The sequence below is a fragment of the Danio rerio genome, chromosome 5 (assembly GCF_049306965.1).
Source record: "Danio rerio strain Tuebingen ecotype United States chromosome 5, GRCz12tu, whole genome shotgun sequence".
NCBI classification, from domain to species: domain Eukaryota; kingdom Metazoa; phylum Chordata; class Actinopteri; order Cypriniformes; family Danionidae; genus Danio; species Danio rerio.
In genome coordinates this window covers 69,376,614-69,400,330 of record NC_133180.1, presented here as the reverse complement: position 1 = coordinate 69,400,330, position 23,717 = coordinate 69,376,614, and the positions used below count along the sequence as shown (strand labels likewise).

The 23,717-nt window shown below is 33.8% G+C and overlaps 2 protein-coding genes across 7 annotated transcripts in view; both read left to right on the top strand.

Moving 5' to 3' along the window:
* Positions 1-7,403, top strand: part of c5 (complement component 5) — a 48,630-nt gene extending 41,227 nt beyond the window's left edge. The window contains exons 31-42 of the mRNA XM_001919191.10: positions 1,137-1,292; positions 1,382-1,444; positions 2,565-2,658; positions 2,755-2,794; positions 2,879-2,981; positions 3,067-3,141; positions 3,218-3,323; positions 3,425-3,508; positions 4,159-4,248; positions 4,332-4,415; positions 5,942-6,083; positions 7,172-7,403. Coding sequence (XP_001919226.4) covers positions 1,137-1,292; positions 1,382-1,444; positions 2,565-2,658; positions 2,755-2,794; positions 2,879-2,981; positions 3,067-3,141; positions 3,218-3,323; positions 3,425-3,508; positions 4,159-4,248; positions 4,332-4,415; positions 5,942-6,083; positions 7,172-7,325 — 1,191 coding nt within the window. The 3' untranslated portion in view covers positions 7,326-7,403. The remainder of the gene's footprint in view (positions 1-1,136; positions 1,293-1,381; positions 1,445-2,564; positions 2,659-2,754; positions 2,795-2,878; positions 2,982-3,066; positions 3,142-3,217; positions 3,324-3,424; positions 3,509-4,158; positions 4,249-4,331; positions 4,416-5,941; positions 6,084-7,171) is intronic.
* Positions 7,404-9,380: 1,977 nt separating this feature from the next.
* Positions 9,381-23,717, top strand: part of cntrl (centriolin) — a 548,241-nt gene continuing 533,904 nt past the window's right edge. For 3 of the 6 annotated variants that reach the window (XM_073951560.1, XM_068221551.2, XM_009301931.5), the window contains exons 1-11: positions 9,381-10,030; positions 11,377-11,507; positions 11,605-11,735; positions 12,040-12,181; positions 13,519-13,705; positions 13,784-13,977; positions 16,307-16,345; positions 16,931-17,050; positions 18,865-19,054; positions 19,294-19,403; positions 21,724-21,918. In XM_073951560.1, the coding sequence (XP_073807661.1) occupies positions 9,883-10,030; positions 11,377-11,507; positions 11,605-11,735; positions 12,040-12,181; positions 13,519-13,705; positions 13,784-13,977; positions 16,307-16,345; positions 16,931-17,050; positions 18,865-19,054; positions 19,294-19,403; positions 21,724-21,918 (1,587 nt within the window). In that variant the 5' untranslated portion in view covers positions 9,381-9,882. The remainder of the gene's footprint in view (positions 10,031-11,376; positions 11,508-11,604; positions 11,736-12,039; positions 12,182-13,518; positions 13,706-13,783; positions 13,978-16,306; positions 16,346-16,930; positions 17,051-18,864; positions 19,055-19,293; positions 19,404-21,723; positions 21,919-23,717) is intronic. The other 3 variants (XR_012406453.1, XM_073951561.1, XM_009301932.5) reach the window with 1 other exon arrangement.

Here is a 23,717-nt window from a genome sequence, read left to right as displayed (position 1 = left end):
CATGCCCCTTTGAAAGCTAGACATCCCCACCACTCCGCGCCAACCACACACCCACCCGCTGGTCTCCCGGATGTTCAAAGACAAATGTTGGCAGGTATGCCTTAACTACTTGCTAGCCCATGTTGTAAATTAAATATTGTATATTAAATATTGTATATTTAATACCACATGAGTTTATTCAATTTGTATTTTAATTTAACCATCATGAACTCATGATAAGTGAATGTTTAATTATTTGACATTACTTGTAGGGGCACATCATCATCACTAACTCATTCTTAACAACTCATGCACTCTTTATATTCGTCCGTTTAGTTCATTTACACTGAATAACAATAGAAATGTGTTCTGTCAACATCAACATGAACAGTTTAAACACAGGAGTTCATGTTAGTTAAAGGGACTCCAGGAGTTAATGATGATGTACTCCTTCAGGTAAATTATACATTAACAGCTCATGAGTTCATGTTGGTTCGTTTAGCTTAAACTTAAATGTTAATTAATACATTAATTAACAACATGTACTGATAAGTGATTAAGGTAATCGTTATTCACACATGAACTCTTGTTGTAGTTAAAGTTAGTTTATGATTACTGATTCAGTAACTCATTATTAGTCCATAATAATGTTTAATTTACATAATACATCATTATTAGTGTACTGTTATTGTGAAGTGTTGCCTATTGTTGTTACCATTGTATATGAAATGTGCTATATAAATAAACTTGCCTTGCCAAAAATGAAAATTAACTCACTATTTGGTGATATTCCTATTTGGTCTACCACTATTTGATGTCTATTACTATACTATTTAATATCAAGTGATTCCAAATCTTTTAGAGTTTCTTCTTCTGTTAAGCACAAGAAAAGATGATGAAGAAAGCTAAAAACCTGTAACCATTGACTTCCACAAAATGAGTTTTTCCTACTATGGAAGTCAGTAGTTACAGGTTTTCAGCATTATTCTAAATATCTTCTTTTGTGTTCAACGGACGTAAGAAACACAAACAGGTTTGGAATAAGTGAAGGGTCAGTAAATTATAAAAGAACATTGAGTTTCTTGGCTACCAATCTATTTTATTGCATGTTTGTCAAATGACAAATAAGACCTGTTTATTCTCTCTCGGATTATCAGGACACCATTCTCACTTTGGAAGCCCTCACCATGTACAGCATTAAAGCCAGAGAAGCCAATTTAAACATGGTGGTTGACATTGAATACAAAACTAGGGGTGAAAGAATCAGCCGAATCCAACTAACTCAGCAGAAGCCTGTGGCTAAACCAATAGAGGTACGATTTTTTTTACGATGGTATTTAAATTCAAAATGAAGCAATCATGCTATTAAGTCAAATTCTGCTCTTTTGTTTTATTTGAAAAGGTGACCCAAAACGATGACGTGATCGTCAAAACGGCAATGAGTACTGGTGTGTCATTTGTTAAAGTAAGTGAGTTTGTATATAAATAGAAATGCGTAAGATATCAGTACAAAGTTTATATTAACAATATACTGTACACTCGCTGGCCGCTTTATTAGGTACACCAGTCCAACTGCTCGTTAACGCAAATTTCTAATCAGCCAATCACATGGCAGCAACTTAATGCATTTGGGCTTGTAGATATGATCAAGACGATCTGCTGCAATTCAAACCGAGCATCAGAACGGGGGAGAGAGGTGATTTAAGTGACTTTGAACGTGGCATGGTTGTTAGTGCCAGTCTGTTATTTCAGAAACTACTGATCTACTGGGATTTCCCAGCACAAGCATCTCTAGGGTTTACAGAGAATTGTAAAAAGAGAAATATCGAGTGAGTGGCAGTTCTGTAGGCGCAAATGCCTTGTTGCTGCAAGAGGTCAGTGGAGAATGGCCAGACTGGTTCGAGCTGATAGAAAAGCAACAGTAACTTGAATAACTACTCGTTACAACCGTGGTATGCAGAAGAGCATCTCTAAACACACAACATGTTTAACCTTGAGACGGATGGGCTACAGTAGCAGAAGATCACACCTGGTGCAACTCCTGTCAGCTGAGAACAGGAAACTACAATTGATTCTACAATTCACACAGGCTCACCAAAATTGGATAATAGAAGATTGAAAAAATGTTGCATGGTCTGATGAGTCTCGATTTCACTGCGACATTCGGATGGTAGGGGGATGTTTGTTGCGTGTAATGAGAGGAATCGGTAAAGTGAGGCAAATTAAGCCCTGGTGCCATGTTCGACAAGTCGCACTATTATGTCTTTCTTTTCTTTTTTATTCTTTTCTAACCTGTTTTAACACATTTTAATGTGTTTTTAATCACTTTTTATTATTTGTTTTTATTTTTTTATACTTGTTTCTTTTATTCCTATTTAAATAAACATGCCTTGCCTTACCTTGCCTTGTTTGGATGTTTACCAGTACTGGGCTGCGGCTGGAAGGGCATCCACTATGTACAACCTATGCTGGAATAGCTGGTGGTTCATTCTGCTGTGGCGACCTCTGAAATATAGACTAAGCCTGATTTTTCAAAGTTCTATGTATACGACCATGTTTAATTTTTAATTACCCTTTTTTGACAGCTGAAAACTGTGTATTATGTGATGACGGAAAGCAATAAAAGTTGCCTTTTTGACACAACCATTGACATTCATGACAGTGACCAAAACTCAGACGGTAGGTTCTGTGCTTTTGTCTACTTGTTCATACAGCACCCTTAATCTTCCTTCACATTGACTCAGTTCAGTTATAATCTGATTTCTTTGTAAGCAGATCCCATGCTTTTGAGTCAGCGGATTGTGGCCTGTGCAAAGTAAGTCTGTAAATTCTCCTGAATAGTCTCTGAAAAACTCATGTTATAAAATGCACTAAAATGAAAATCTAATTATGTGTAAAGATTCAAACCACCAGAGAATTCACTGGAAACTGAGTCAGCACTTACTGTGATGGAAATTAATCTGCCAACTGGAGTGACTCCAGTCCTGGAAGATCTAGATGAGGTGAAAGCCCAAATGCAGTTCATTTTCATTGAGTAAAATTCATTCTTTCAGAAAGCTAATCTTTTTATACTTCCTTTTTTTTTAGTACCAGAATGGACTTGAGTCTCGGATTTCCAACTATGAAGTTATAGGTGACAAAGTAGTGCTTCAGATAGATTCGGTGAGCATCACTCTGAATATAATCAAGACGATTTGATCTTGTAAAACATTTTTTAAGATACATTGTTTACATGCAGATACCATCAGATAACTTCTACTGCGTGGGCTTCCGTATCCTAGAGGAATTTGAAACTGGCATGACCAAAGCCTCAGAGTTTACTGTATATGAATATCAAGCTCCAGGTAGAGTCTTTTAAAGAAATATTTAAATCATATCAGGCCAATTTTACCCACATAAAACAAGAAAACATACCAAAAAAAACATTTTTATCTTAATTTTTTAGCATTTAAGTGCACAAAGTTGTACCAGAAACAAACCCGCAAGCTGTTACGACTCTGTGAGGAAGACCATTGTCAGTGCATGGCAGGTAAGCCATATTATAAAATATATTTACCTACTGTACAAAATACTACATTTTGTTTCTTGTCATTTCTGTCATTCCTGTCCTGCTGTTATGCCATTTATTTTGGTTCTGCCTATAAATTTAGCATTCACATACTGAGTTTAAATAAATAGTTCACCCAAAAATGAAAATTTACTCACCATTTGCTCTCCCGCATGTGGTTCCATACATGTTGAACACATATTTGGAAAAATGTTAGACACTGCGTTGACTTCCATAGTAGGAAAATCAAATTGTCAATGGTTACAGGCATCCAGCATTTTTCCAAATATATTCTATTGTGTTCAACAGAAGAAGAAACAAGGGTGAGAAAATGATGACAGAATTTTAATTTTCAAGTGAAATATCCCTTTAAAGCAGGGGTCACCAATCCTGGTCCTGGAGGGCCGGTGTCCCTCCAGGGTTTAGCTCCAACTTGCCTTTACACACCTGCCTGGGTGTTTCAAGTATACCTAGTAAGACCTTGATTAGCTTGTTCAGGTGTGTTTGATTAGGGTTGGAGCTAAAATCTGCAGGACACCAGACCTCCAGGAACAAGTTTGATGACCCCTGCTTTAAAGTGTATATGCTATAATTGTGGTTTGCTGTTATTTCCATAAACTTTTCCAAAATAGCTGAATGCTGCAACTTTAAATCCACCATTGATCCTGCAATCACTGCCGATCAGCGCACAGCTGATATTTGCAAAGAAAGCGTGAAATATGGTAAAAATTTATCTTCATAATGATTAAAATCACAAAATAGTCAGTGATTCTGAATGACATCCTTTTTATTTTTTCCCCTCTAGCACTTAAAGTAGTAATCGACTCTTCTGAGGCAGGAGGAGATTTTGTAACCTACAAGGCCACGGTTCAATCAGTGCTCAAAAAAGGTACATAGAGAATAATAAATGTGATTTTTTAAAAATACTTTATCTCGAGTTTTTCACATTTTAAAACACAAACCCCAAACCCACCGCATACCAGCAATTACGAGTCCCGGGAAGTGCTTAAAATGTGAATTTTTTTATTCGATGTTTGATGTAATCTTAATAGAAACATGAAGAGAGGGTGGGACATAGTGTAACTCCTCCCTTTTTAAAAATGCAGCCAATAGTGTTTAGTTTTATCACAGCTCTGCCAGTGAGAGTGGTTGAGCTCAAGCACATCAAATGAATGAGCATTTGATTGGTCAAGATTTTTAGAGAAACTCAAGTATGAGGTGATGTGAATAAAACTGTTGATCCATTTTAGGCAGAATTAACAAACTACAAGTTTTCCATGTTTATATCAGTTTCATATCTTCTAAATGGGAATTGTGTCACTGTTTTGGAGCACACGAACTTATAGATATCCTAGAAACTAACAATACTTATACTAACATCAAAAAAACGCTAGTTTAATTTCATAGGACCTTTAATAATAAGTAAACATCTGTAAAAATGTAAATACATATATGCAAATGGACACCCACAACTGATACTTAATCATATACCTCCATGAATAAATTATACATGCACATATTTACAAGTCCACTCAAACATCTGCATATACATTACATACACTGCATATAAACATGCATGCATATATACATCATCAATGGAAATGACGAAAAGAAAGAAAGAAAAAAAGTAAAACATTTTTGCATATACAGTTGAAGTCAGAATTATTAGCCCCCCTGAATTATTAGAGCGCTTGTTTATTTTTTCCCCCAATTTTTGTTTAACGGAGAGAAGATTCTCTACACATTTCTAAACATAATAATTTTAATTACTCATTTCTAATAACTGATTTATTTTATCTTTGCCATGATGACAGTAAATAATATTTTACTAGATATTTTTAAAACACTTCTATACAGCTTAAAGTAACGTTTAAAGGCTTAAATGGGTTAATTAGGTTAACTAGGCAGGATATGAAAATTAGTCAAATTATTGTTTAATGATGGTTTGTTCTGTAGACAGTCGAAAAAAAATTGCTTAAAGAGGCTAAAAATTTTGACTTTAAAATTAAAAACTGCTTTTATTCTAGCCAAAATAAAACAAATAAGACTTTCTCCGGAAGAAACAATATTATCAGACATACTGTGAAAACGTCCTTGCTCTGTTAAACACCATTTGGGAAATTCTAAGGTGGGCTAATAATTCTGACTTTAACTGTATATAAATACCAATAAATACCCAATTATGAAAGTTTGTATTTTGTACACATTGTAATGCTTTATGACATTTTTCACACCACTCAGCTATCATTGTTCAGTCTCCAGATTTATTTAAAAAAAGGACTTCCAAATCTTTGAGAATTTCATTGGTTTTCCTGCAATCTCATCTCTTAATTTTCCCATGTGTAATAATGAAAGTGATTTGTTAATAAAGCCTTCTAAAAGCTTCAATCAAACCTCTTCATTTCTTATCTGCAGGAGAAACGGATGACTTAAAAACAGATTCAGAAGTAGAATTTATAAAGAAGGCATCCTGCAATTCAACACAATTCGAGATTGGCAAGCAGTATCTCACCATGACTGCCGAAAGCATGAAGATACAAGTGAATCGTGCTTACAAGTAAGTTCTTGTCTGCTTTCTTGCTCATTAAAAAAAAAAACATAACATACAGTGTAATGTTCAACATTGCTAACTTTTGGTAAGAAGACTATTTGCTTGTCTGACCCCAAAATACACTCACCGGCCACTTTATTAGGTACACCTACCAGTACCAGTACTTTTGCCTTCAGAACTGCCTTAATCCTTTGTGGCATAGATTCAAAAAGGTACTGGAAATATTCCTCAGAGATGTTAGTCCATATTGACGTGATAGCATCACGCTGTTGCTGCACATCCATGGTGCGAATCTCACGTTTTACAACATCCCAAATGTGGAGGCCATTTGAGTACAGTGAACTCATTGCCATGTTCAAGAAACCAGTCTGAGATGATATGCGCTTTATGACATGGCGCTTTATCCTGCTGGAAGGCTGCTCACTAGATATTTTCTCTTTTTCTGACCATTCTCTGTAAACCCTAGAGATGGTTGTGCGTGAAAATCCCAGTAGATCAGCAGTTTCTGAAATACTCAGACCAGCCCGTCTGGCACCAACAACCATGCCACATTCAAAGTCACTTAAATCACCTTTGTTCTCCATTCTGATGCTCAGTTTGAACTGCAGCAGATCGTCTTGATCATGTCTACATGCCTAAATGTATTGAGTTGCTGCCATGTGATTGGCTGATTAGAAATTTGCGTTAACAAGCAGTTGGACAGGTGTATCTAATAAAGTGGCCGGTGAGTGTACATAGTAATTAATTGCATATTATGGTACATTTACCATATTTCCATATGCTATCTTTATTTAGAACAAGTAAGTTATGAAAAGCAAAGCAAAATCCATTGAGGAAACATTGCTGCTTTTTTGGTTATGCACAAATTAAAACTAGAACTAAACAAGCATTAAACACTAAAAAAATCTATAAAGAGCACTATTAGAGATAAACATGGTCATCAAATAGGATAAACGATAAAACAGATGAAATGGGAGTTTGACCTTAATCTGTTGTATTATAACTTGCATTACACTGTATAAACTCAGTATTTCACAAGATTTATTACACTACTATGTACGATGTAGCATGATTTTCTCTAAACCATGTTGCAGGTACAAGTTCCCTTTGGACTCTGAAGCTTGGGTGGACTGGTGGCCGCTTGAATCTGACTGCAGCGATGCTAACTGCAAACAATATGTCAAAGTTTTGGAAGGATTTGAATTTGAATACTTATTAAATGGCTGTGATTTGATGTCATCTCGATAGGACTGGTACTTCATGTGTACGTTTTTATTCTTTGAAAAACAAATTCAAAATAAGAATAAAACGAAGCATTTAAATCAGTTCAACTCTTTGTAGAATCATCATTTAACAAACACCAAACATATTTAACAAAAAGTATTAGTTTTCATGTACAATTTAAAGAGAGAGTTTATTCAGAAATAAAAATGACCCACCCTTATCTTGTTCTAAATCTCTTTGACTTTCTTTCTCATGTTGAACACAGAAGAAGATATTTAGAAAAATGTTTATAACTGGAACCCATTGACTTCTATTTGTATCATTTTTTCCCCTACTATGGAAGTCAGTGGGTGCCAGCAACTAGTATTCTTCAAAATATTTTCTTTTGTATTTAACAGAATAAAGAAACAAACTCATAATGGTTTAAAATCACATGAGGTAGAATAAATGATGAGGTAATTTTCATATTTTTGGGTAACTATTCTTTTCCATTTTTTTGTGGGGGGTGGAGGGGGGGGGGTCTAAAAGTGTTTATATAGGTCTAAACAACTAAATATTGCCATAAATAACAATGTTGCTCCATGATAAAAGCGTATTTTGAAAAGTGTATGTTGTTTTTATAAATGTATGCAGTTATATGTTGTTAAACAAGAAGTGTGCTTTAATAAGTGCTCATTTTAAGGACTCTTATTTAGTAAACTATACACGTTGACTTCAATAGTAATTTTTTTCTCTACTTTGTAAGTCAATGAGTGCCAGCAACCATATTCTTCACAATATCTTCTTTTGTATTTAACAGAATAAAGAAACTAATAGTTTAAAATCACACGAAGGAGAATAAAATATGAGGTAATTTAGATTTTTTTTTATTAGGGGGTGGGGTGGGGGGTCTAATAGTGTTTATATAGGCCTAAACAACTAAATATTGCTACAAATGACAATGTTGCTCCATGATAAAAGCGTATTTTGAAAAGTGTATGTTGTTTTTATAAATGTATGCAGTTATATGTTGTTAAACAAGGAGTGTGCATTTTTTAAGTGATCATTTTAAGGACTCTTATTTAGTAAAATGCAATACGTTAAATGCCAGCAACCAGTATTCTTCAAAATATCTTCTTTTTTATTTAACAGAATAAAGAAACTAATAGTTTAAAACCACACGAGGGAGAATAAAATATGAGGTTATTTAGATTTTTTTTTATTAGGGGGTGGGGGGGTCTAACAGTGTTTATATAGGCCTTAACAACTATTTAGTGCCATAAATATCAACATTGCTGGATGATAAAAACGAGTTTTAGAAAGTGAATGTTGTTTTTTTGAATGTATTTAGTTATGATATGTTGTTAAACACGAAGTGTGCATTTTAAGTGCGCATTTTGAGGACTCTTATTTAGAAAAATGCAACACGTTGACTTCCATAGTCATCAAAATATCTTCTTTTGTATTTAACAGAATAAAGACACTAATAACAGTTTAAAATCACACGGAGAATAAAATATGAGGTAATTTTTCTTTTTTTTATTATTATTGGGGGGTGTGGGGTTTATATAGGAGATAACAACTAATTATTGCCATAAATAACAATATTGCTGGATGATAAAAACGTGTTTTGGAAAGTGAATGTTGTTTTTATGAATGTATGTATTATATGTTGTTGTTTAACACGAAGTGTGCATTTAAAGGGCGCATTTTGAGGATTCTTGTTTAGAAAATGCAACACGCCGAATTCAATATTATTTTCCCTACTAACGAAGTCAATAAGTGTCAGCAACTAGTTTTCTTTAAAATCTTTGTATTTAACAGAATAAAGAAACTCATAACAGTTTAAAATCGCGCGAGGGAGAATAAATGATGAGGTCATTTTCATATTTTGTAAAGAGGGGGGCTGTCTAATAGTATTTATGTAGGCCTAAACAACTCATTATTTCCATAAACAACAAACTTGCTGGATGATAAAAATGTGTTTTGGAAAGTGCATGTTTTTTATGAATGTATGTAGTTATAATATGTTGGAAAATATAACACTGGAAATGAGTGCGCATTTGATGACTCTTATTTTGAAAACACTGCAACAGTGTCACGTGATCAAAACACCACCGCGAATCATTTAAGTTCATGCAGAGGATACGGAATGAAAGAGAATTGTTCGCTCATTTTAATCCTTAACTAACGCATGAGTTAACTAAATGACAGCTGGGATAAGAAGTGAATCTAACAGGCTTGTATCCGCTTGGTTTTAATGATTATTTTAATAGAGATTCATAATAAGCTGACGGTTGCTGGATAAGCGCTTGGGATCAGTCACTATGGAAACTGGGTAACAAAAGTTGACCAGTCTTCGCTAATGAGTGACTGACCATGCGCTTACATGTTAAACTTTTTATTAAAAACATTCACTAATTATGTTTTATGTTGTCTTTGAGTTTTGTCAGATTCGGTCTGCATTGCATAAATCACTAACATTAGACGTAACGATAACATTGTTTTTAATAGTCGAAAATAATTAGGATGGACGGCCTATTTGCTGGTCTCTTGAGATAAATGTAAATTACAGTAACGTTAAACATCTTATGAGTGTAAAATGAAAAGAGGTTTTCAGATGCGCAAACAGTCTCCAATATTGGGAACCAAAATTTCCAAGAGCCCCCAAAGCAAACCTGTGACTCCCAACACAACCTCATTGCCTGAAGCTGAGGATGGAGGTCCGAGAGAAGAGCCCAGTGATGAAGGTAAATCTAAATCTTATTGCTGAAGTACGGGAGTTTTGTGACTGGTGTGATCTGCCTTCTGGAGTCCTAAATTTCCAGATGCTTAGACAGTTTTTTTTTTGTATTAAGTTATGACTTTTTAGTAAGGAAACGTTGGTTTTATATTTGCACATTCATGCACTTGGGACACGGTCATATGTTGTTTACAAGGCTACTTTGAATATTCAGTCTGAAATAGCATGTAAGTATTACTTAAAAGCAGCAATAGCACTGTTTAATGGATGAATATTGTTGTACTTGGATAGTCATTCATTCATTTCCTTCAGCTCTGTCCCTTTATTCATCAAGGGTCGCCACAGCCGAATGAACCTCTAACTTATCCAGCATATGTCTTACACAGGATCCCCTCCCGGCTACAACCAATGGGCTGCAACCCAGTAGCCTACCGGGAAACATCTATACGCACTCATCCACACACATGCACTACAGCAAATTATTTTATTCAATTCACCTATAGCGCTGTGGGGGAAACCAGAGTAAACCCACTCCAACATGGGGAAAACATGCAAACTCCACACAGAAATGCTAACTGATCTAGCAGGGACTTAAACCAGCGACTTTCTTGCTGTGAGGCGACAGTGCTACCCACTGAGCCATCGCGTCACCCACTTTGATAGTCATTGGCTTGTAATTGGATTTCCCTGTTTAGAATTTACAACCAATATTTTTCTGAGATTAACTATTATATAACTAATATATTGAATATATTGGTTAATGTAGTTTTATAATTGCCCTCATTGGACACAAACTAACAACAAGCAATTGTATTTTTTAAACTAATACTTAAAGATAAATACATACTCTAACAATATATAATTATTGGCAGTTGGTTAACTGTTAACAAATGGACACGTAAAGTGGTACCAAATTACTTCATGTTTGAAACTTTGATGCAAAAAAGTGAAATAAACATAAATAATTTTAGCAATCTTTGTGTGAGAATGATTTGTATCTTTTTTGTCATTTATTATGATTTTCCCTAGTTTTAAACAAATGCCCTAATTAACGTAATGATGTCAAAAAATTGCGTCTACATGAGTCAACCGTACTGCTTGGTGTATAATGAACAACAAGAAGTGTGAGATGAATTATTAACTCACATATGAATGATGTGCTCTGTGAATAAAAGTTGAATTTGTGAATTTTGTGAACAAAATATTTGTTTAATTTACCATCTTACTAACATTTTTACATGTTACGAAATGTCATGTCTAAAAGTTATATTTATTTTTCCTTTAGAATATTGTTAAACACAATGGACATGAAAACATAGTTGTGCATATTCATTTACACACTTCTACTCACAGACAAAAGGCAATATAAGGGAACCAGATACATCACAGAAGATCTGATCAGGAGAGTGACTAAATGCGAAAATGTAGTTCTTGTGCGGACCCTGGATCTGTCTATGGCAATGGGGAGCAACCATCAATTTAGGGTAAGGTTTAGACATTATCTTGTTAATGCTTCATGAGGGTGATAAAGTTTACATTTAATTGTATTTTGCATTAATTTATATTGTACTGTGTTTTCAGTATATAGAAAATTTGGATAAGTGTGATCGCCTGCAGGTCCTCAACCTCAGCAACAACAGGATTGAGAGAATTGAGAAACTAGAGAAACTGTGTCAGTTACGGGAGCTTCACCTTTCCAGAAACAGAATACAGTAAGAAAACTTGAATAAAATGTGCTATAGTCCAGCGTTTCTCAACCACGTTCCTGGATGACCACCTCATTTGTCTGTCACATGCATTACAGGTCTTTCAGTCTCTTATAATAAGCTGATGATCTGAATTAGGTGTGTTTGGCTAATTTGACATAGAAAAAAATGTGCAGAGCTGGTGGTCCTCCAAGAACGTGGTTGAGAAACACTGCTCTAGTCGAAAAGATTGACTTTTTCATTGTGTTGAAAAAGAATAGATGCTATCAAGTTTTAACTTTAAAAATATTTGTATTTCATTCATCTGCAGTAAAATTGAAGGTCTGGAACACATGACAAAACTTCAGGTTCTGAATTTAGCATTCAACAACATTGAAGATCTCCCAGTTTGGTTTGGAAAGAAGCTCAGATCCCTTCAGACCGTCAATCTACAGAGCAACAATATATCCTCAGTGGGTACAATTCAGCAATGGTTTTGTATTTGTTTATCGTTTAATTAAGACAGCTAATCAACAAAGAAGTCTTTAATTGTGGAAAAAAAATCACCTTCATATTTTTTCAAACCTGTAGAACATTTTTAAAATTGTATATTTTCAATATAGTTTCAGCATTTTTATTCATACAATGATACTATCTACTTACCAACATTTTCAAAATATATTTTTAATTTGTGTTTAAAAAAAAAAAGAAAGTCACAGGATTGGAACTACACGAGTTTGAGTAAAAGATAATCTATTTGTTAGCTATTCACTTAAGAGAACACTCCACTTTTTTGAATTCTTTCATTTTACAACTCCCATAAAGTTAAACAGTTGCATTTAACTGTTTTTTTTTTAATCCATTCAGCCAATCTCAGGGTCTGGCAGAAGCACTTTTAGCTTAGCTTAGCATAACTAATTGAAACACATTAGACCAAGAGCATCTTGCTCAAAAAAAAAAAAATCTATAATTTTCCTATTTAAAATTTGACTATTTTGTTGGTACATTGTGTAAGACCGACAGAAAATGAAAAGTTGCTATATACTAGACTGATATGGATAAGAACTATACTCTCAGGTGTAATAATTAAGGAACTTGGCTGCCCTACCATGGCTGCAGCAGGTGCATTGTTATTACACATATTCCAACTATGTGTAGGGCTTATTTTTGGTTGTTGCTAGAAGGGATACAGCTGAAATTTAATAAGAATTATTTTTATTATTTATTAAATTGCCATTAAATTATATTTTATTAATGTATACGCCTACCTCAACCCTAAACCTACTCCTCATAGTAATGTAAACTAAAATTATTATTTTATATAATTGTTTTCAATATAGCACAAATTATGCTCTACTGATGTACACATGTCTAACTAGCCACAGCTGTATCTCTTCTAGAGTTTACTCTTGGTGCTGGGGACAGTTTTGGCATTTTTAATATCATTGCACCTGCTGCAGTCATGGTATGGTAACAAAGTTAGTTTATTTTTGTGCTATAATGAGAGTATAGTCAAGCCATATCAACCTAGAAAATAGCAACTTCTCAGTTTTGTCGGTCTTAGTACATAATGTAACTACACAAGAGTCAACCTTTAAATAGAAAAATGATCTAAACTCTTTTGTCATATTTGAGTGAGATGCTAATGGTCTAATCAGATTCAATTATCTATGCTAAGCTAAGCTAAAAATGCTCCTGCTACACCTGGAGATTGTCTAAATGGATTAAATAAATAATAATATTCAAATGTCACATGCATAAAAGTAAATGACTGCTATTGAATGTTTATGCACTTACATTGCACCTTTAGCTTCATGAGCTGGCTAAACTGAAGCCGCTGAACAACTTGACGTGTCTAACATTAGCCGGAAACCCAGTCTCCAGTCTGGCCCACTATCACCTCTTCCTAATCTTCAAACTGAGGTCACTGGAAATATTAGATGGACAACAAATCAGTCCACAAGAAAGAGAGCAAGCACATCAACGCTTTCACATGGGTAAACCATATCTCATCTTCTACTGTTTTTTACAGTATGCGCTAGCATAATCTGAGCCCTGTTCTGCTGTCTTTACAGAGGAAGTGGAGCGTTTGGAGCAAGAGCTGGAGTTGAGAGCCGAGGAGATAGATCGGCTTCAGAGAGAGAGAACCATAGCACTGGAACAACTGGAACAGCAGGAAACAGTCAACCAAAACCTGAGGCAGCAGAATCAGGATCAACAGCACAGCCATGAGGAGCTCAAGAGAGAACTGGACACCAAGTCTGAACTGGTGGGTCATGTCATCCGCTCCAGTGTCAAGGAGTTGGCCATTTTGACCTCAAACACAACTGTAATAGCTTATGAATAACAATGTTTTTTATTTTAGAGCATTTCCTTGTGAAGTAAATTCTAAAAGTCACAAAGTCCAAATCAAATATAATTATTTAAATCAAAATACATTTTTTATGTGCTTGTCAGTTTTTGACCAATTTTGCCCCAATAACATGTATTTATTCAGACTAGTAATACACATTATATTTTTGCATCTGTATTTTTTAAATTAGAATACATACATTTAATTAAATCATATTATTTAATTTAATTTTAATTTTAATTTTATTATATTATTTAATTTAATTATATTAATTAATTAATTATATTATATTAAAAATATAAGCTGTCTTTTTATGTAGGATTTCCCCATGCACTGATTGAGAAATCTTAATGTCAGAAGCATAAAACATAACATACATCATTCCACACTGATTGATGTAAAATAATCCTATTATAAATATATTTTTAAATATTTTTTGATTTATAAAGAAAAATATATCCAAAATCTCCTCTGTAGGATCTGTTTGCTCTAATATGTTTAGAATATAAAATAATAACAAGAAGAACGGTACGGTGGCTCATTGCTTAGCACTGTCGCCTCAAAGCAAGAAGGTCAATGGTTCAAGTCCCAGTTGGCATTTCTGTGTGGAGTTTGCATGTTTTCCCTGTGTTGGAGTGGGGTTTCCTCCACAGTCCAAAGACGTGCTATAAGTGAATTGAATAAACTAAACTGGCCGTTGTGTGTGTGTGTGTGTGTGTGTGTGTGTGTGTGTGTGTGTGTGTGTGTGTGTGTGTGTGTGTGTGTGTGTGTGTGTGTGTGAATGAGTGTGTATGGATGTTTCCCAGTACTGGGTTGCGGCAGGAAGGGCATCCACTGTGTAAAACATATGCTGGAATAGTTGGCGGTTCATTCCGCTGTGGCGGAAATAGAGACTAAGCCAAAGGAAAATGAATGAATGAATGAATAAATAACAAAAATCTTAAACCTGGTTTCGTTGAATAATTCTTTTTTTTTATTCTTTATCTGAATGAGACACAACTTAGTGTGTATTTAAGTAGATAATGCCTCATTTGCATATTTAAATGTGTCATTCCATAAAGCATCACATGCAAAAATTTATTAACTAAAATATTTGGCTGTGGTGTTTTGCTTATATATTTTTCCTTCTATTGTTTTGCAATGTATCACACTTCATATTGCTCCAAAGAGATACAATTATTCTGTTAATTCCTCTCAGAAATGTTCCACCTCTAATGCATTATAATATTAATTAAGAATAAGTGTTTGTTTATACAAAATTATGTCACATACTGGAAGGGAAAAAGGGTTGTGAATTCTGTTTCATGCTGCCTTTAATCCTTAACTTTCCGATATCTGCTTCTAGATCTGTTTTCAAATATCTTCTCTTCCTCTTATAGTGAAAGTATGTGTACTTTTTTCATTATTTTTTCATAGTTTTTTTCCCCTTTACTTTCTATTTCTAGCAAATTTCCTGTTCAGCTCTCTCTTCTTACCCCACACTTTTGTCGTCTGTTCTAAAGGTACTTTGTGAATGGTGTTAAGTAATGTTTTTGTTTGAGGATGTGTTTGTTACCTCATTCACCAAATTTATTTGGAAATAGACTCATTTTACAAGTTTATTTTAATCCATTCTGTGCCTGAAAATAGTCCTCAGCTAGGTAATTAGGTAACAGCTCTGTGTAATATCATTGTGCCTGCTTCAGCCATAGTACAGCAGTAAAGTTCCTTGATTATTACGCCAGAATGAGAGTATAGTTCCTAGCCATTTCTGCCTAGAAAATAGCAACTTTTCATTTTCCATCAGTCTTAGTACACAATGTTACTATAGAAGAGTCAAGCTTTAAACAGGAAAATTATCTAAACTCTTTTTTTAAATGTTATCTTTTGAGATGCTAATGGTCTAATCCAATTCAATTATTTATGCTAAGCTAAGCTAAAAGGTCTCCTGCCAGACCTGGAGATCGGCTGAATGGATGTAAAACTCAACTGTTGACATCTAGAGGACATGATGGGATCCAAAATTATTTATCATATTCTTAAAATAAGCTAAATTATTCTAATTTCAAAATAAAAGTTGAGTGTTCTTTTAGCTAAACAGAATTTCTTGAAAACCTGGCATTTGAATAAATCTGTTAGAAAAGGTAAATTACTCTGCACTGGCTCAATATTTTTTCTCTTTTGGTTTCCTGGTTCTTGGGTTCCTGTTCTCTTCTTGCTGCATGTCTTTTACTGTCTTTTCTCTTTATTCTTGCTTTAATATCAGCCTCCACATCACACTCCTCTGCTGGATTCTCTGTGTCAGGTATTCACATGTACTCCATCCATCATTGTATGATGCCAACATTATGTTCTCCTGTTCTCTCAGGTGCTCGCTTTTGAGAGCCGTGTTTTTGGTATGGCATTGCTACGTTCTTAGCATGTTAATGCATGTGTGAATTTTAATGGTAATCTTAAATGATCATTAGTCACTCTGTGTATTCATGAGTTTTGTGGTGTGCAAGCATATTCTTAAAGGGATAGCTCACTTAAAAATGAACATGTATTCACTATTTACTCTCTCAAGTGGTTCCAACCCTTTATGAGTTCTTCTGTTGAACACAAAAGATAGAAATTCTGAAGAAAGCTGAAAACCTTAACCATTGATTTTCATTGTAGAAATTATGGAAGTGGAAGTTAATGGTTACAGGTTTTTAGCTTTCTTTGAAAATGATTTATTTTGTGTTCAACAGAATAAAGAATGTTAATCTGAATTGTCAGTTTTAGGTTGAATTATCCCTTTAAAATCCAACGTCATCCTGAGCTGAAAAGGTTTGCAGTGAAGTGTGGCTGGTGTGTTTTGTTTTAAGGTGGAATGTTCTGTTTATACAAACTTTTTATCATTATACAGCTGAAGCAGAAAACTGTGGAATTGACCCAGGCCTGTCAGAAACACTATGAGCTCGAGCAGGAGTTGGCCTTTCACAAAATAGATGTCAAGTTTGAACCTCTTCCTTTTTATCCAGACCCTGTAAGTATTTGCTTTGTTTGGGTTTTATAGTAAGTACATGTTCATTTTGGGGTGTGAAATTAATTTAGCTGGCCTCTTAAACCATTTCCAGGTTGGAATTAATCCTTTTTTTTAATGAAGACTGCATTTATTTGATCCTAAATACAGTAAAAAAAACAGTAATATTGTGGAATTTAAAATAATTATTCTGTATTTGAATTTATTTAAAAGTTAATATTAAATTCATATTAATATATCAGCCAGTATTTTGTCACATAATCCGAAAGTCATTCTAATATGCTTATTTTGTTGCCTAAGAAATATTTGTATTACTAAATGTTGAAAAAAGTTTAATATGTTTAATATTTCTGTTTGATATTTTAAAATATTAAAATATCATTCACAGTGTGGATGTATGTATAAGTGTGTGTGTATATATATATTTATATATAGATAGATAGATAGATAGATAGATAGATAGATAGATAGATAGATAGATAGATAGATAGATAGATAGATAGATAGATAGATAGATAGATACACACACACACACACACACACACACACTGCCTGCCGATCCCAGTTGTTAGAGCAACAAATAATTCATTACATTACATTACAAACCACAGGAAAGGGCAAATTCTTCTGCAGGATAGCGCTCATTCTCATACTTCAGCCCCCACATCAAAGTTTCTGTCAAGGTGCTCCGGGATTGGTCAGCCTAGTCACCAGACATGAACATTATTGAGCATGTTTGAGGAGACATTGAAGATAAAACCAAAGAATCTTGATGAACTCTGGGAGTCCTGCAAGAACGCTTTCTTTGCCATTCCAGATGACTATATTAATAAGTTATTTGAGTCATTGCAGAGATGTATGGATGCAGTCGTCTAAGCTCATGGGAGTCAGACACAATATTCATTCTTTTTCTTCTGCACCATGACTTTATATTCTATATTGTACATTATTTCTGTTAAGTGACAAGACTAAGTGACAAGAAGCAAAGTCAGACCTTACCGTCCTAATTAAACGCTTAAAAATCAAGGAATGATCTTATTTTATTTTGGTAAGATAAGTGTAATCTAGAGACCTTTGCCTTTCATATAAGCCACTAAAATTAAAGTTATTTAATGTTTTGTTATATTTTAATCCTTTATATTTATATCCTATATCTATTCTTATTATTATAAAATTATAATAATATATATATATAATATATATATATATATATATATATATATAATATATATATATATATAATATATATATATATATATATATATATATATATATATTATAATATATAATATATATTTAAATATATATATTATATTAAGCTAAATATATATATTATATATATATATATATATATATATATATATATATATATATATATATATATATATATATATATATATATATATATATATAAGCAGTTAATCAAGGTGTTCCGAGATGGTGTCACACTTGTTCTAAAAGCTATAGTAAAATACATAAAAATACATAGCTTTTGTGTCTTATATATTTTTCATTAAGAGGAAATACATTTTAAAAATATCGTAAACTTGACTGCCTGCTTTACTTCAAATTTAATAATATGATTTTGTTTTTTTTACCATTGAGAGTTTATAACAGTGTGTTGCATTCTAATAATTGTGGCATTTTATACAGTGGTGCTGTAATGATCAAATTCTGCAGCACAATTACCTTTAGTTCAGTTTTAATAAAATGTATATTAAACAGTATGTACTATTTAGTGCTGATTTGTGTATGATAATATGACTCATGAATCAAATGATTCATTTTAATAGACGACATTCTCTTGTGTTGTTCAGGAGGTGGAGGTAGACAACCTAATAAGTGAGAGTCCGTACATTGGAAAGTCTCGTCAGAAAAGAAACATCAAATTCCCATCAGAGACTGAGAATACTGGCACACAAGGCCAGCAGAAGCATCCGCCAGCCTCAGACCTGACAGAGACCGATAGCCCAGGAGATTACATGTCCAGACATGCCCAGCTCGCAGGTATAGAGGTTTAAAGGGCACCTGGAGTTTTATTTATTTATTTATTCTCACCAGCATTCCTGCTCAAGTTTGGAACTAAGTTGGGTATAAAGACCTTGCATTTGCATACTGTGTACATAAACAATATCATCCTCCTGTACTTTAGAAGTGCACCAAATATTAATGACAAAGTAATTTCATAGTTTGTACTGTGGCCTCACAAAATTTTTTTGTTGCCTGTATTTTGGTTTTACTTTCAGCTGAAATGAAATTACAGCAGTTACATAAAGAAATTGAGGCAAGAGAGCAGCAGATCCTTACAGCCAGTGAAGAGCTTCGGCAGCTAGAGGATGCAGTTTCCCAGAGACGGGTGAGATGTTGCTTTTTAAAACACCTTTTTGTTTATTTATAGTGGCCATCAACTGAGAATTTCATTTGATCTTTTGACATAGAGATTAGAAGTTTTTATTGTCCACACATTTGTCCACAAATTTGTCTTTGGCATCACAAAATGTTACTAAACATCACCAAACATCACAAATACCAAACACAACCACTAAGCACAAACACAAAGTTGCCACACCATGGATTACCAACACACAACCCAACATAAAACCACAAACAGATTCACAGTCACAGCATAACATATTGGGCCCTATCATACACCCGGCGCAGTGTGGCGCAAGATAGTCTTTTGGTAGTTTCAGCTTGGCGCAAGAGTCGTTTTGAGGCGTTGCGCTACGCTGTTTAAATAGCAAATGCATTAGCGCTCATTTGTGCGCCCATAGGCGTTCTGGTCTAAAAAGGAAGGCATTCTGAGGCGGACCGCTGGCGCGTCGCTATTTTGAGAAACTATAATAGATTTTTCATTAGACCAAAACAAACCCGGTCTAAACTCCGGCGCAGAGTTGCGCCTCGCTTACGCACTGCTTAATACGCACAAGAGACCAATAGGCAAATATCTTTACATATGAAAAAAATTAAATATTAAGGATATATATAGGATATAATAAGAATAAATATAGAATATAAATATAAAGGATTAAAATATTACAAAACATATTGTTTTCTAGCCTACATAAATATGAAAAATCACTGCTTTTATGTCTTCTTCATCTCAGGAGGCTTTTTCAGTTCATTCATAACAATTTGCTTCTGTATAATGTTATTATTATTAGCAGTATTATTTATTATATCCATATTTATATTTGTTTTATTAAAAACAAGCTTAGATTTGCCCACCTGTCAGGTTTTAGAGCATATGGGGCATGGCAGGTGTATTTGGAAATAACTCAGTATTTTGACCACACTAGGTCATTATTGTTCATTTATTCGTTTGCTAGAAATTAGAACTGAATTTAGAAATAGTTTTGAAACAAATCTTTGCGCTTAACAAACGAAATTAATTATTTATAGGCTAATTGATGTCTGTGCGTAAAGGTTTCCCTATCCAAGAGCGAATGTGAAAGTAGTTCCATTATTTCTCATTCTCACGCAGTAGATGCTCTGTTTAACAGTTTTCTGTTAAAAAAACTGTCAACTGTTCACTGTTTGCTTGTGAAATTCTCATTTTTTCCACTTAGACTTACTTTGCGTCCTGTAAATAGCGAATGCGCTCTTGGCGCGACGCAGCTGGGTCTTAAAGGGAATGGGAGATGAGAGTCTAATTGGTTTATTCTCAAAACACACCTATAACTCATTAAGAACATAAACTCAACCCTTTTAGACCATGTGCCTTTGCGCAAAGCGCATTTTTTGCGATCTGCGCATGGACCGTCAAAATAGAGCCCATAAACTACTTCATTTGTCAATACATCATTTGTTTAATATAATAATAGCAGACGGTATAAAAGATGTCTTAAAAATATTTGTTTTTGCTGTGTACCAGAAGAAAGCTTTTCAAATTCATAATGAAGAGGGTGAGTGGAGTCCTGAACTATCTGTGAGGCTTTCCGTCTATATAAGAGGATATTGTTTTATAAAGACCACTTGAAAGGTGTTGTTTTTTACACAAGTTCTTTTTAGATTTTTTGAAATAGGTTTTTTTTTTATTATTGACAGTACAGTAACTAATTCCCCAATTTCTTTTTAACTGAAAATATTTTTTTTCAACACACATCTAAACATTCATTTATTTTATTTTCGGCTTAGTCCCTTTATTAATCTGGGGTTGCCACAACGGAATGAACCACCAACTTATTCAGCACGTTTTAAACAGCGGATAGCCTTCCAACTGCAACCCATCACTGGGAAACATCCATACACACTCATTCACACACATACACTATGGTCAATATAGCTTACCCAATTCACCCATACCACGTCTTTGGACTTGTGGGGGAAACCAGAGCACCCGGAGGAAACCCACGTGAACACGAGTAGAACATGCAAACTCCACACAGAAATGCCAACTGACCCAGCCGAGGCTCGAACCAATGACCTTCTTGCTGTATAACAGTGGTTTGTTTTGTAGACAATCAGAAAACAATATTGTTTAAAATGCCTTACAATATTGACATTAAAATGGTTTAAAAAAAAGCTGCTTTTGTTCTAACTGAAATAAAACAAATAAGACTTTCTCCAGAAGAAAAATATTGAAGGAAAAATACTCTGTTAAACATAATTTGGGAAGTATTTGAAAAGGGAAGAAAAAATCGCAGAAGGGCTAATAATTTTGACTTCGACTATAGATCAGTGAGGCTGAGAAGGAGCAGCTCAGACAGGAGCTTCAGAGGAGGATACAGAATCTTGGAGAGCTGAGAGGAGAGATGGAGGCTGTGGAGAAACAGCTGGACAGGCTGAATGCTGAGAGGAATCAAGCTCAGGATGAAATGGAGCAGCTGCAGAATCTGCTGCACAGCCTGGATCCCAGTGACCCCAAACATGTCAGTAACACATGCCTCAACACCCTTATGATCTAAAAAAATGAGCTACAAGAATCTGTCCATTACAGTGACTTTATTTTGGGTGAATAGTGTTGTTGTGATGACGCGATTTAGACTGCCAACATTTATTACTGTAATTCACAGCCTCTTGTGGTTGATTGGTTTCATAAATAAATAAATGAATACACCTAGTATTCAATGCTTTTTCAGATTAACAATGGTAAATACAGATTTTTGGTTTAATGATGCATTTAATTAGGTATAGGTAGGACCACACGGAACCTGTGCACAAAAATCCACAGATTTTTAACTCATCATGGAGTATTTATTTACTTGTGTGTAAATTTATATTCATTCCATTTTTAAATTAATGTCAGGTATATTATTGACAAATATGAAAATGTTCATAAGATTTATCTACAATACAGTGTGTAAAGTAATATTTCCTGTCTTTAAGTAGATTTAATATATAAGAAACTTGCTTTGTTTACCAATTTAGTGAATCTAATTAGAATAGCATTGTAAACATTATATAAAAGTTTAAAGGGTATTATTATTTTATTTCATATACTCATATTCATATTTTTAGTTATGATAGTGCCAAAATCATTCCACAATAATTTGCAGATTTTTCGCAAAATTCTGCGCAGAAATAGCAAAAAATGTCCGCAGATTCTGTCTGGCCCTAGCTATATGTCAACACAGTGTTTTACATTCTGGTGCAATCTTTCATTTGATAGTTAAATACATCAGATACAAAAGTTTTAAGTCAGAATACATTTATTATGATCTTATGAATTATACTTTTCTTAAAGCATGCATTATATTGATTAAATGTGAGATTACTAGAGATTTTTACTTTTTAATAATAAAACATTTGTCCTTTAAATACATTTTTACATTAATACTCCTTTTACTTTATTAATCAAATGTAATTTTTCTTTTAAAAAAAATCCTATACGGTTGAAGTCAGAATTATTAGCCCCCCTGTTTATTTTTTCCCCCAATTTCTGCTTAACAGGGAGAGAAGATTTTTTTTCAACACACTTGATAACTTATTTCTAATAACTGATTTATTTTATCTTTTCCATGAAGACAGTTAATAATATTTGTCTAGATATTTTTCAAAACACTTCAATACAGCTTGAAGTAACATTTAAAGGCTTAACTAGGTTAATATGGTTAACTAGGTAGTTTGGGGTAATTAGGCAAGTTATTGCATAATGATGGTTTATTCAGTACACTTTCGAGAAAAATATATAGCTTAAATGGGCTAATAATTTTGTCCTTAAAATGTTTTTTAAAAAAATTAAAAACTGCTTTTATTCCAGCCGAAATTAAACAAATGAGACTTTCTTTAGAAGAAAAAAACGTTATCAGATATACTGTGAAAATTTCCTTACTCTGTTAAACATAATTTGGGAAATATTTAAAATTCAAAGAGGGGTGGGGTTTGGATGGGGGGCCTAATAATTCTGACCTCAACTGTATAAATATGTGAAAGTCTACATTATTGTTTTATGTAATTGCTGCTTTTATTCTTATTTAAAATCTGCATTTAAGTCTATCATATTGAGAATGAATTTAGCTGACGCCTTTATGGTTATCAGGATTTACTGTAGTATTTTTACAGTTCTATTTCTATTGGAAATACTAATATGTGAAGTGTAGGCTTTTTACGGATCCCAGACAATTATTTCAAAACAGAAATCAACTCATTATAAGCTATTTTACCCTCATACGTAAACTCTGATGAATAAATAGTGGATTAAATAGTTAATGCTCTGTTTACACAATCT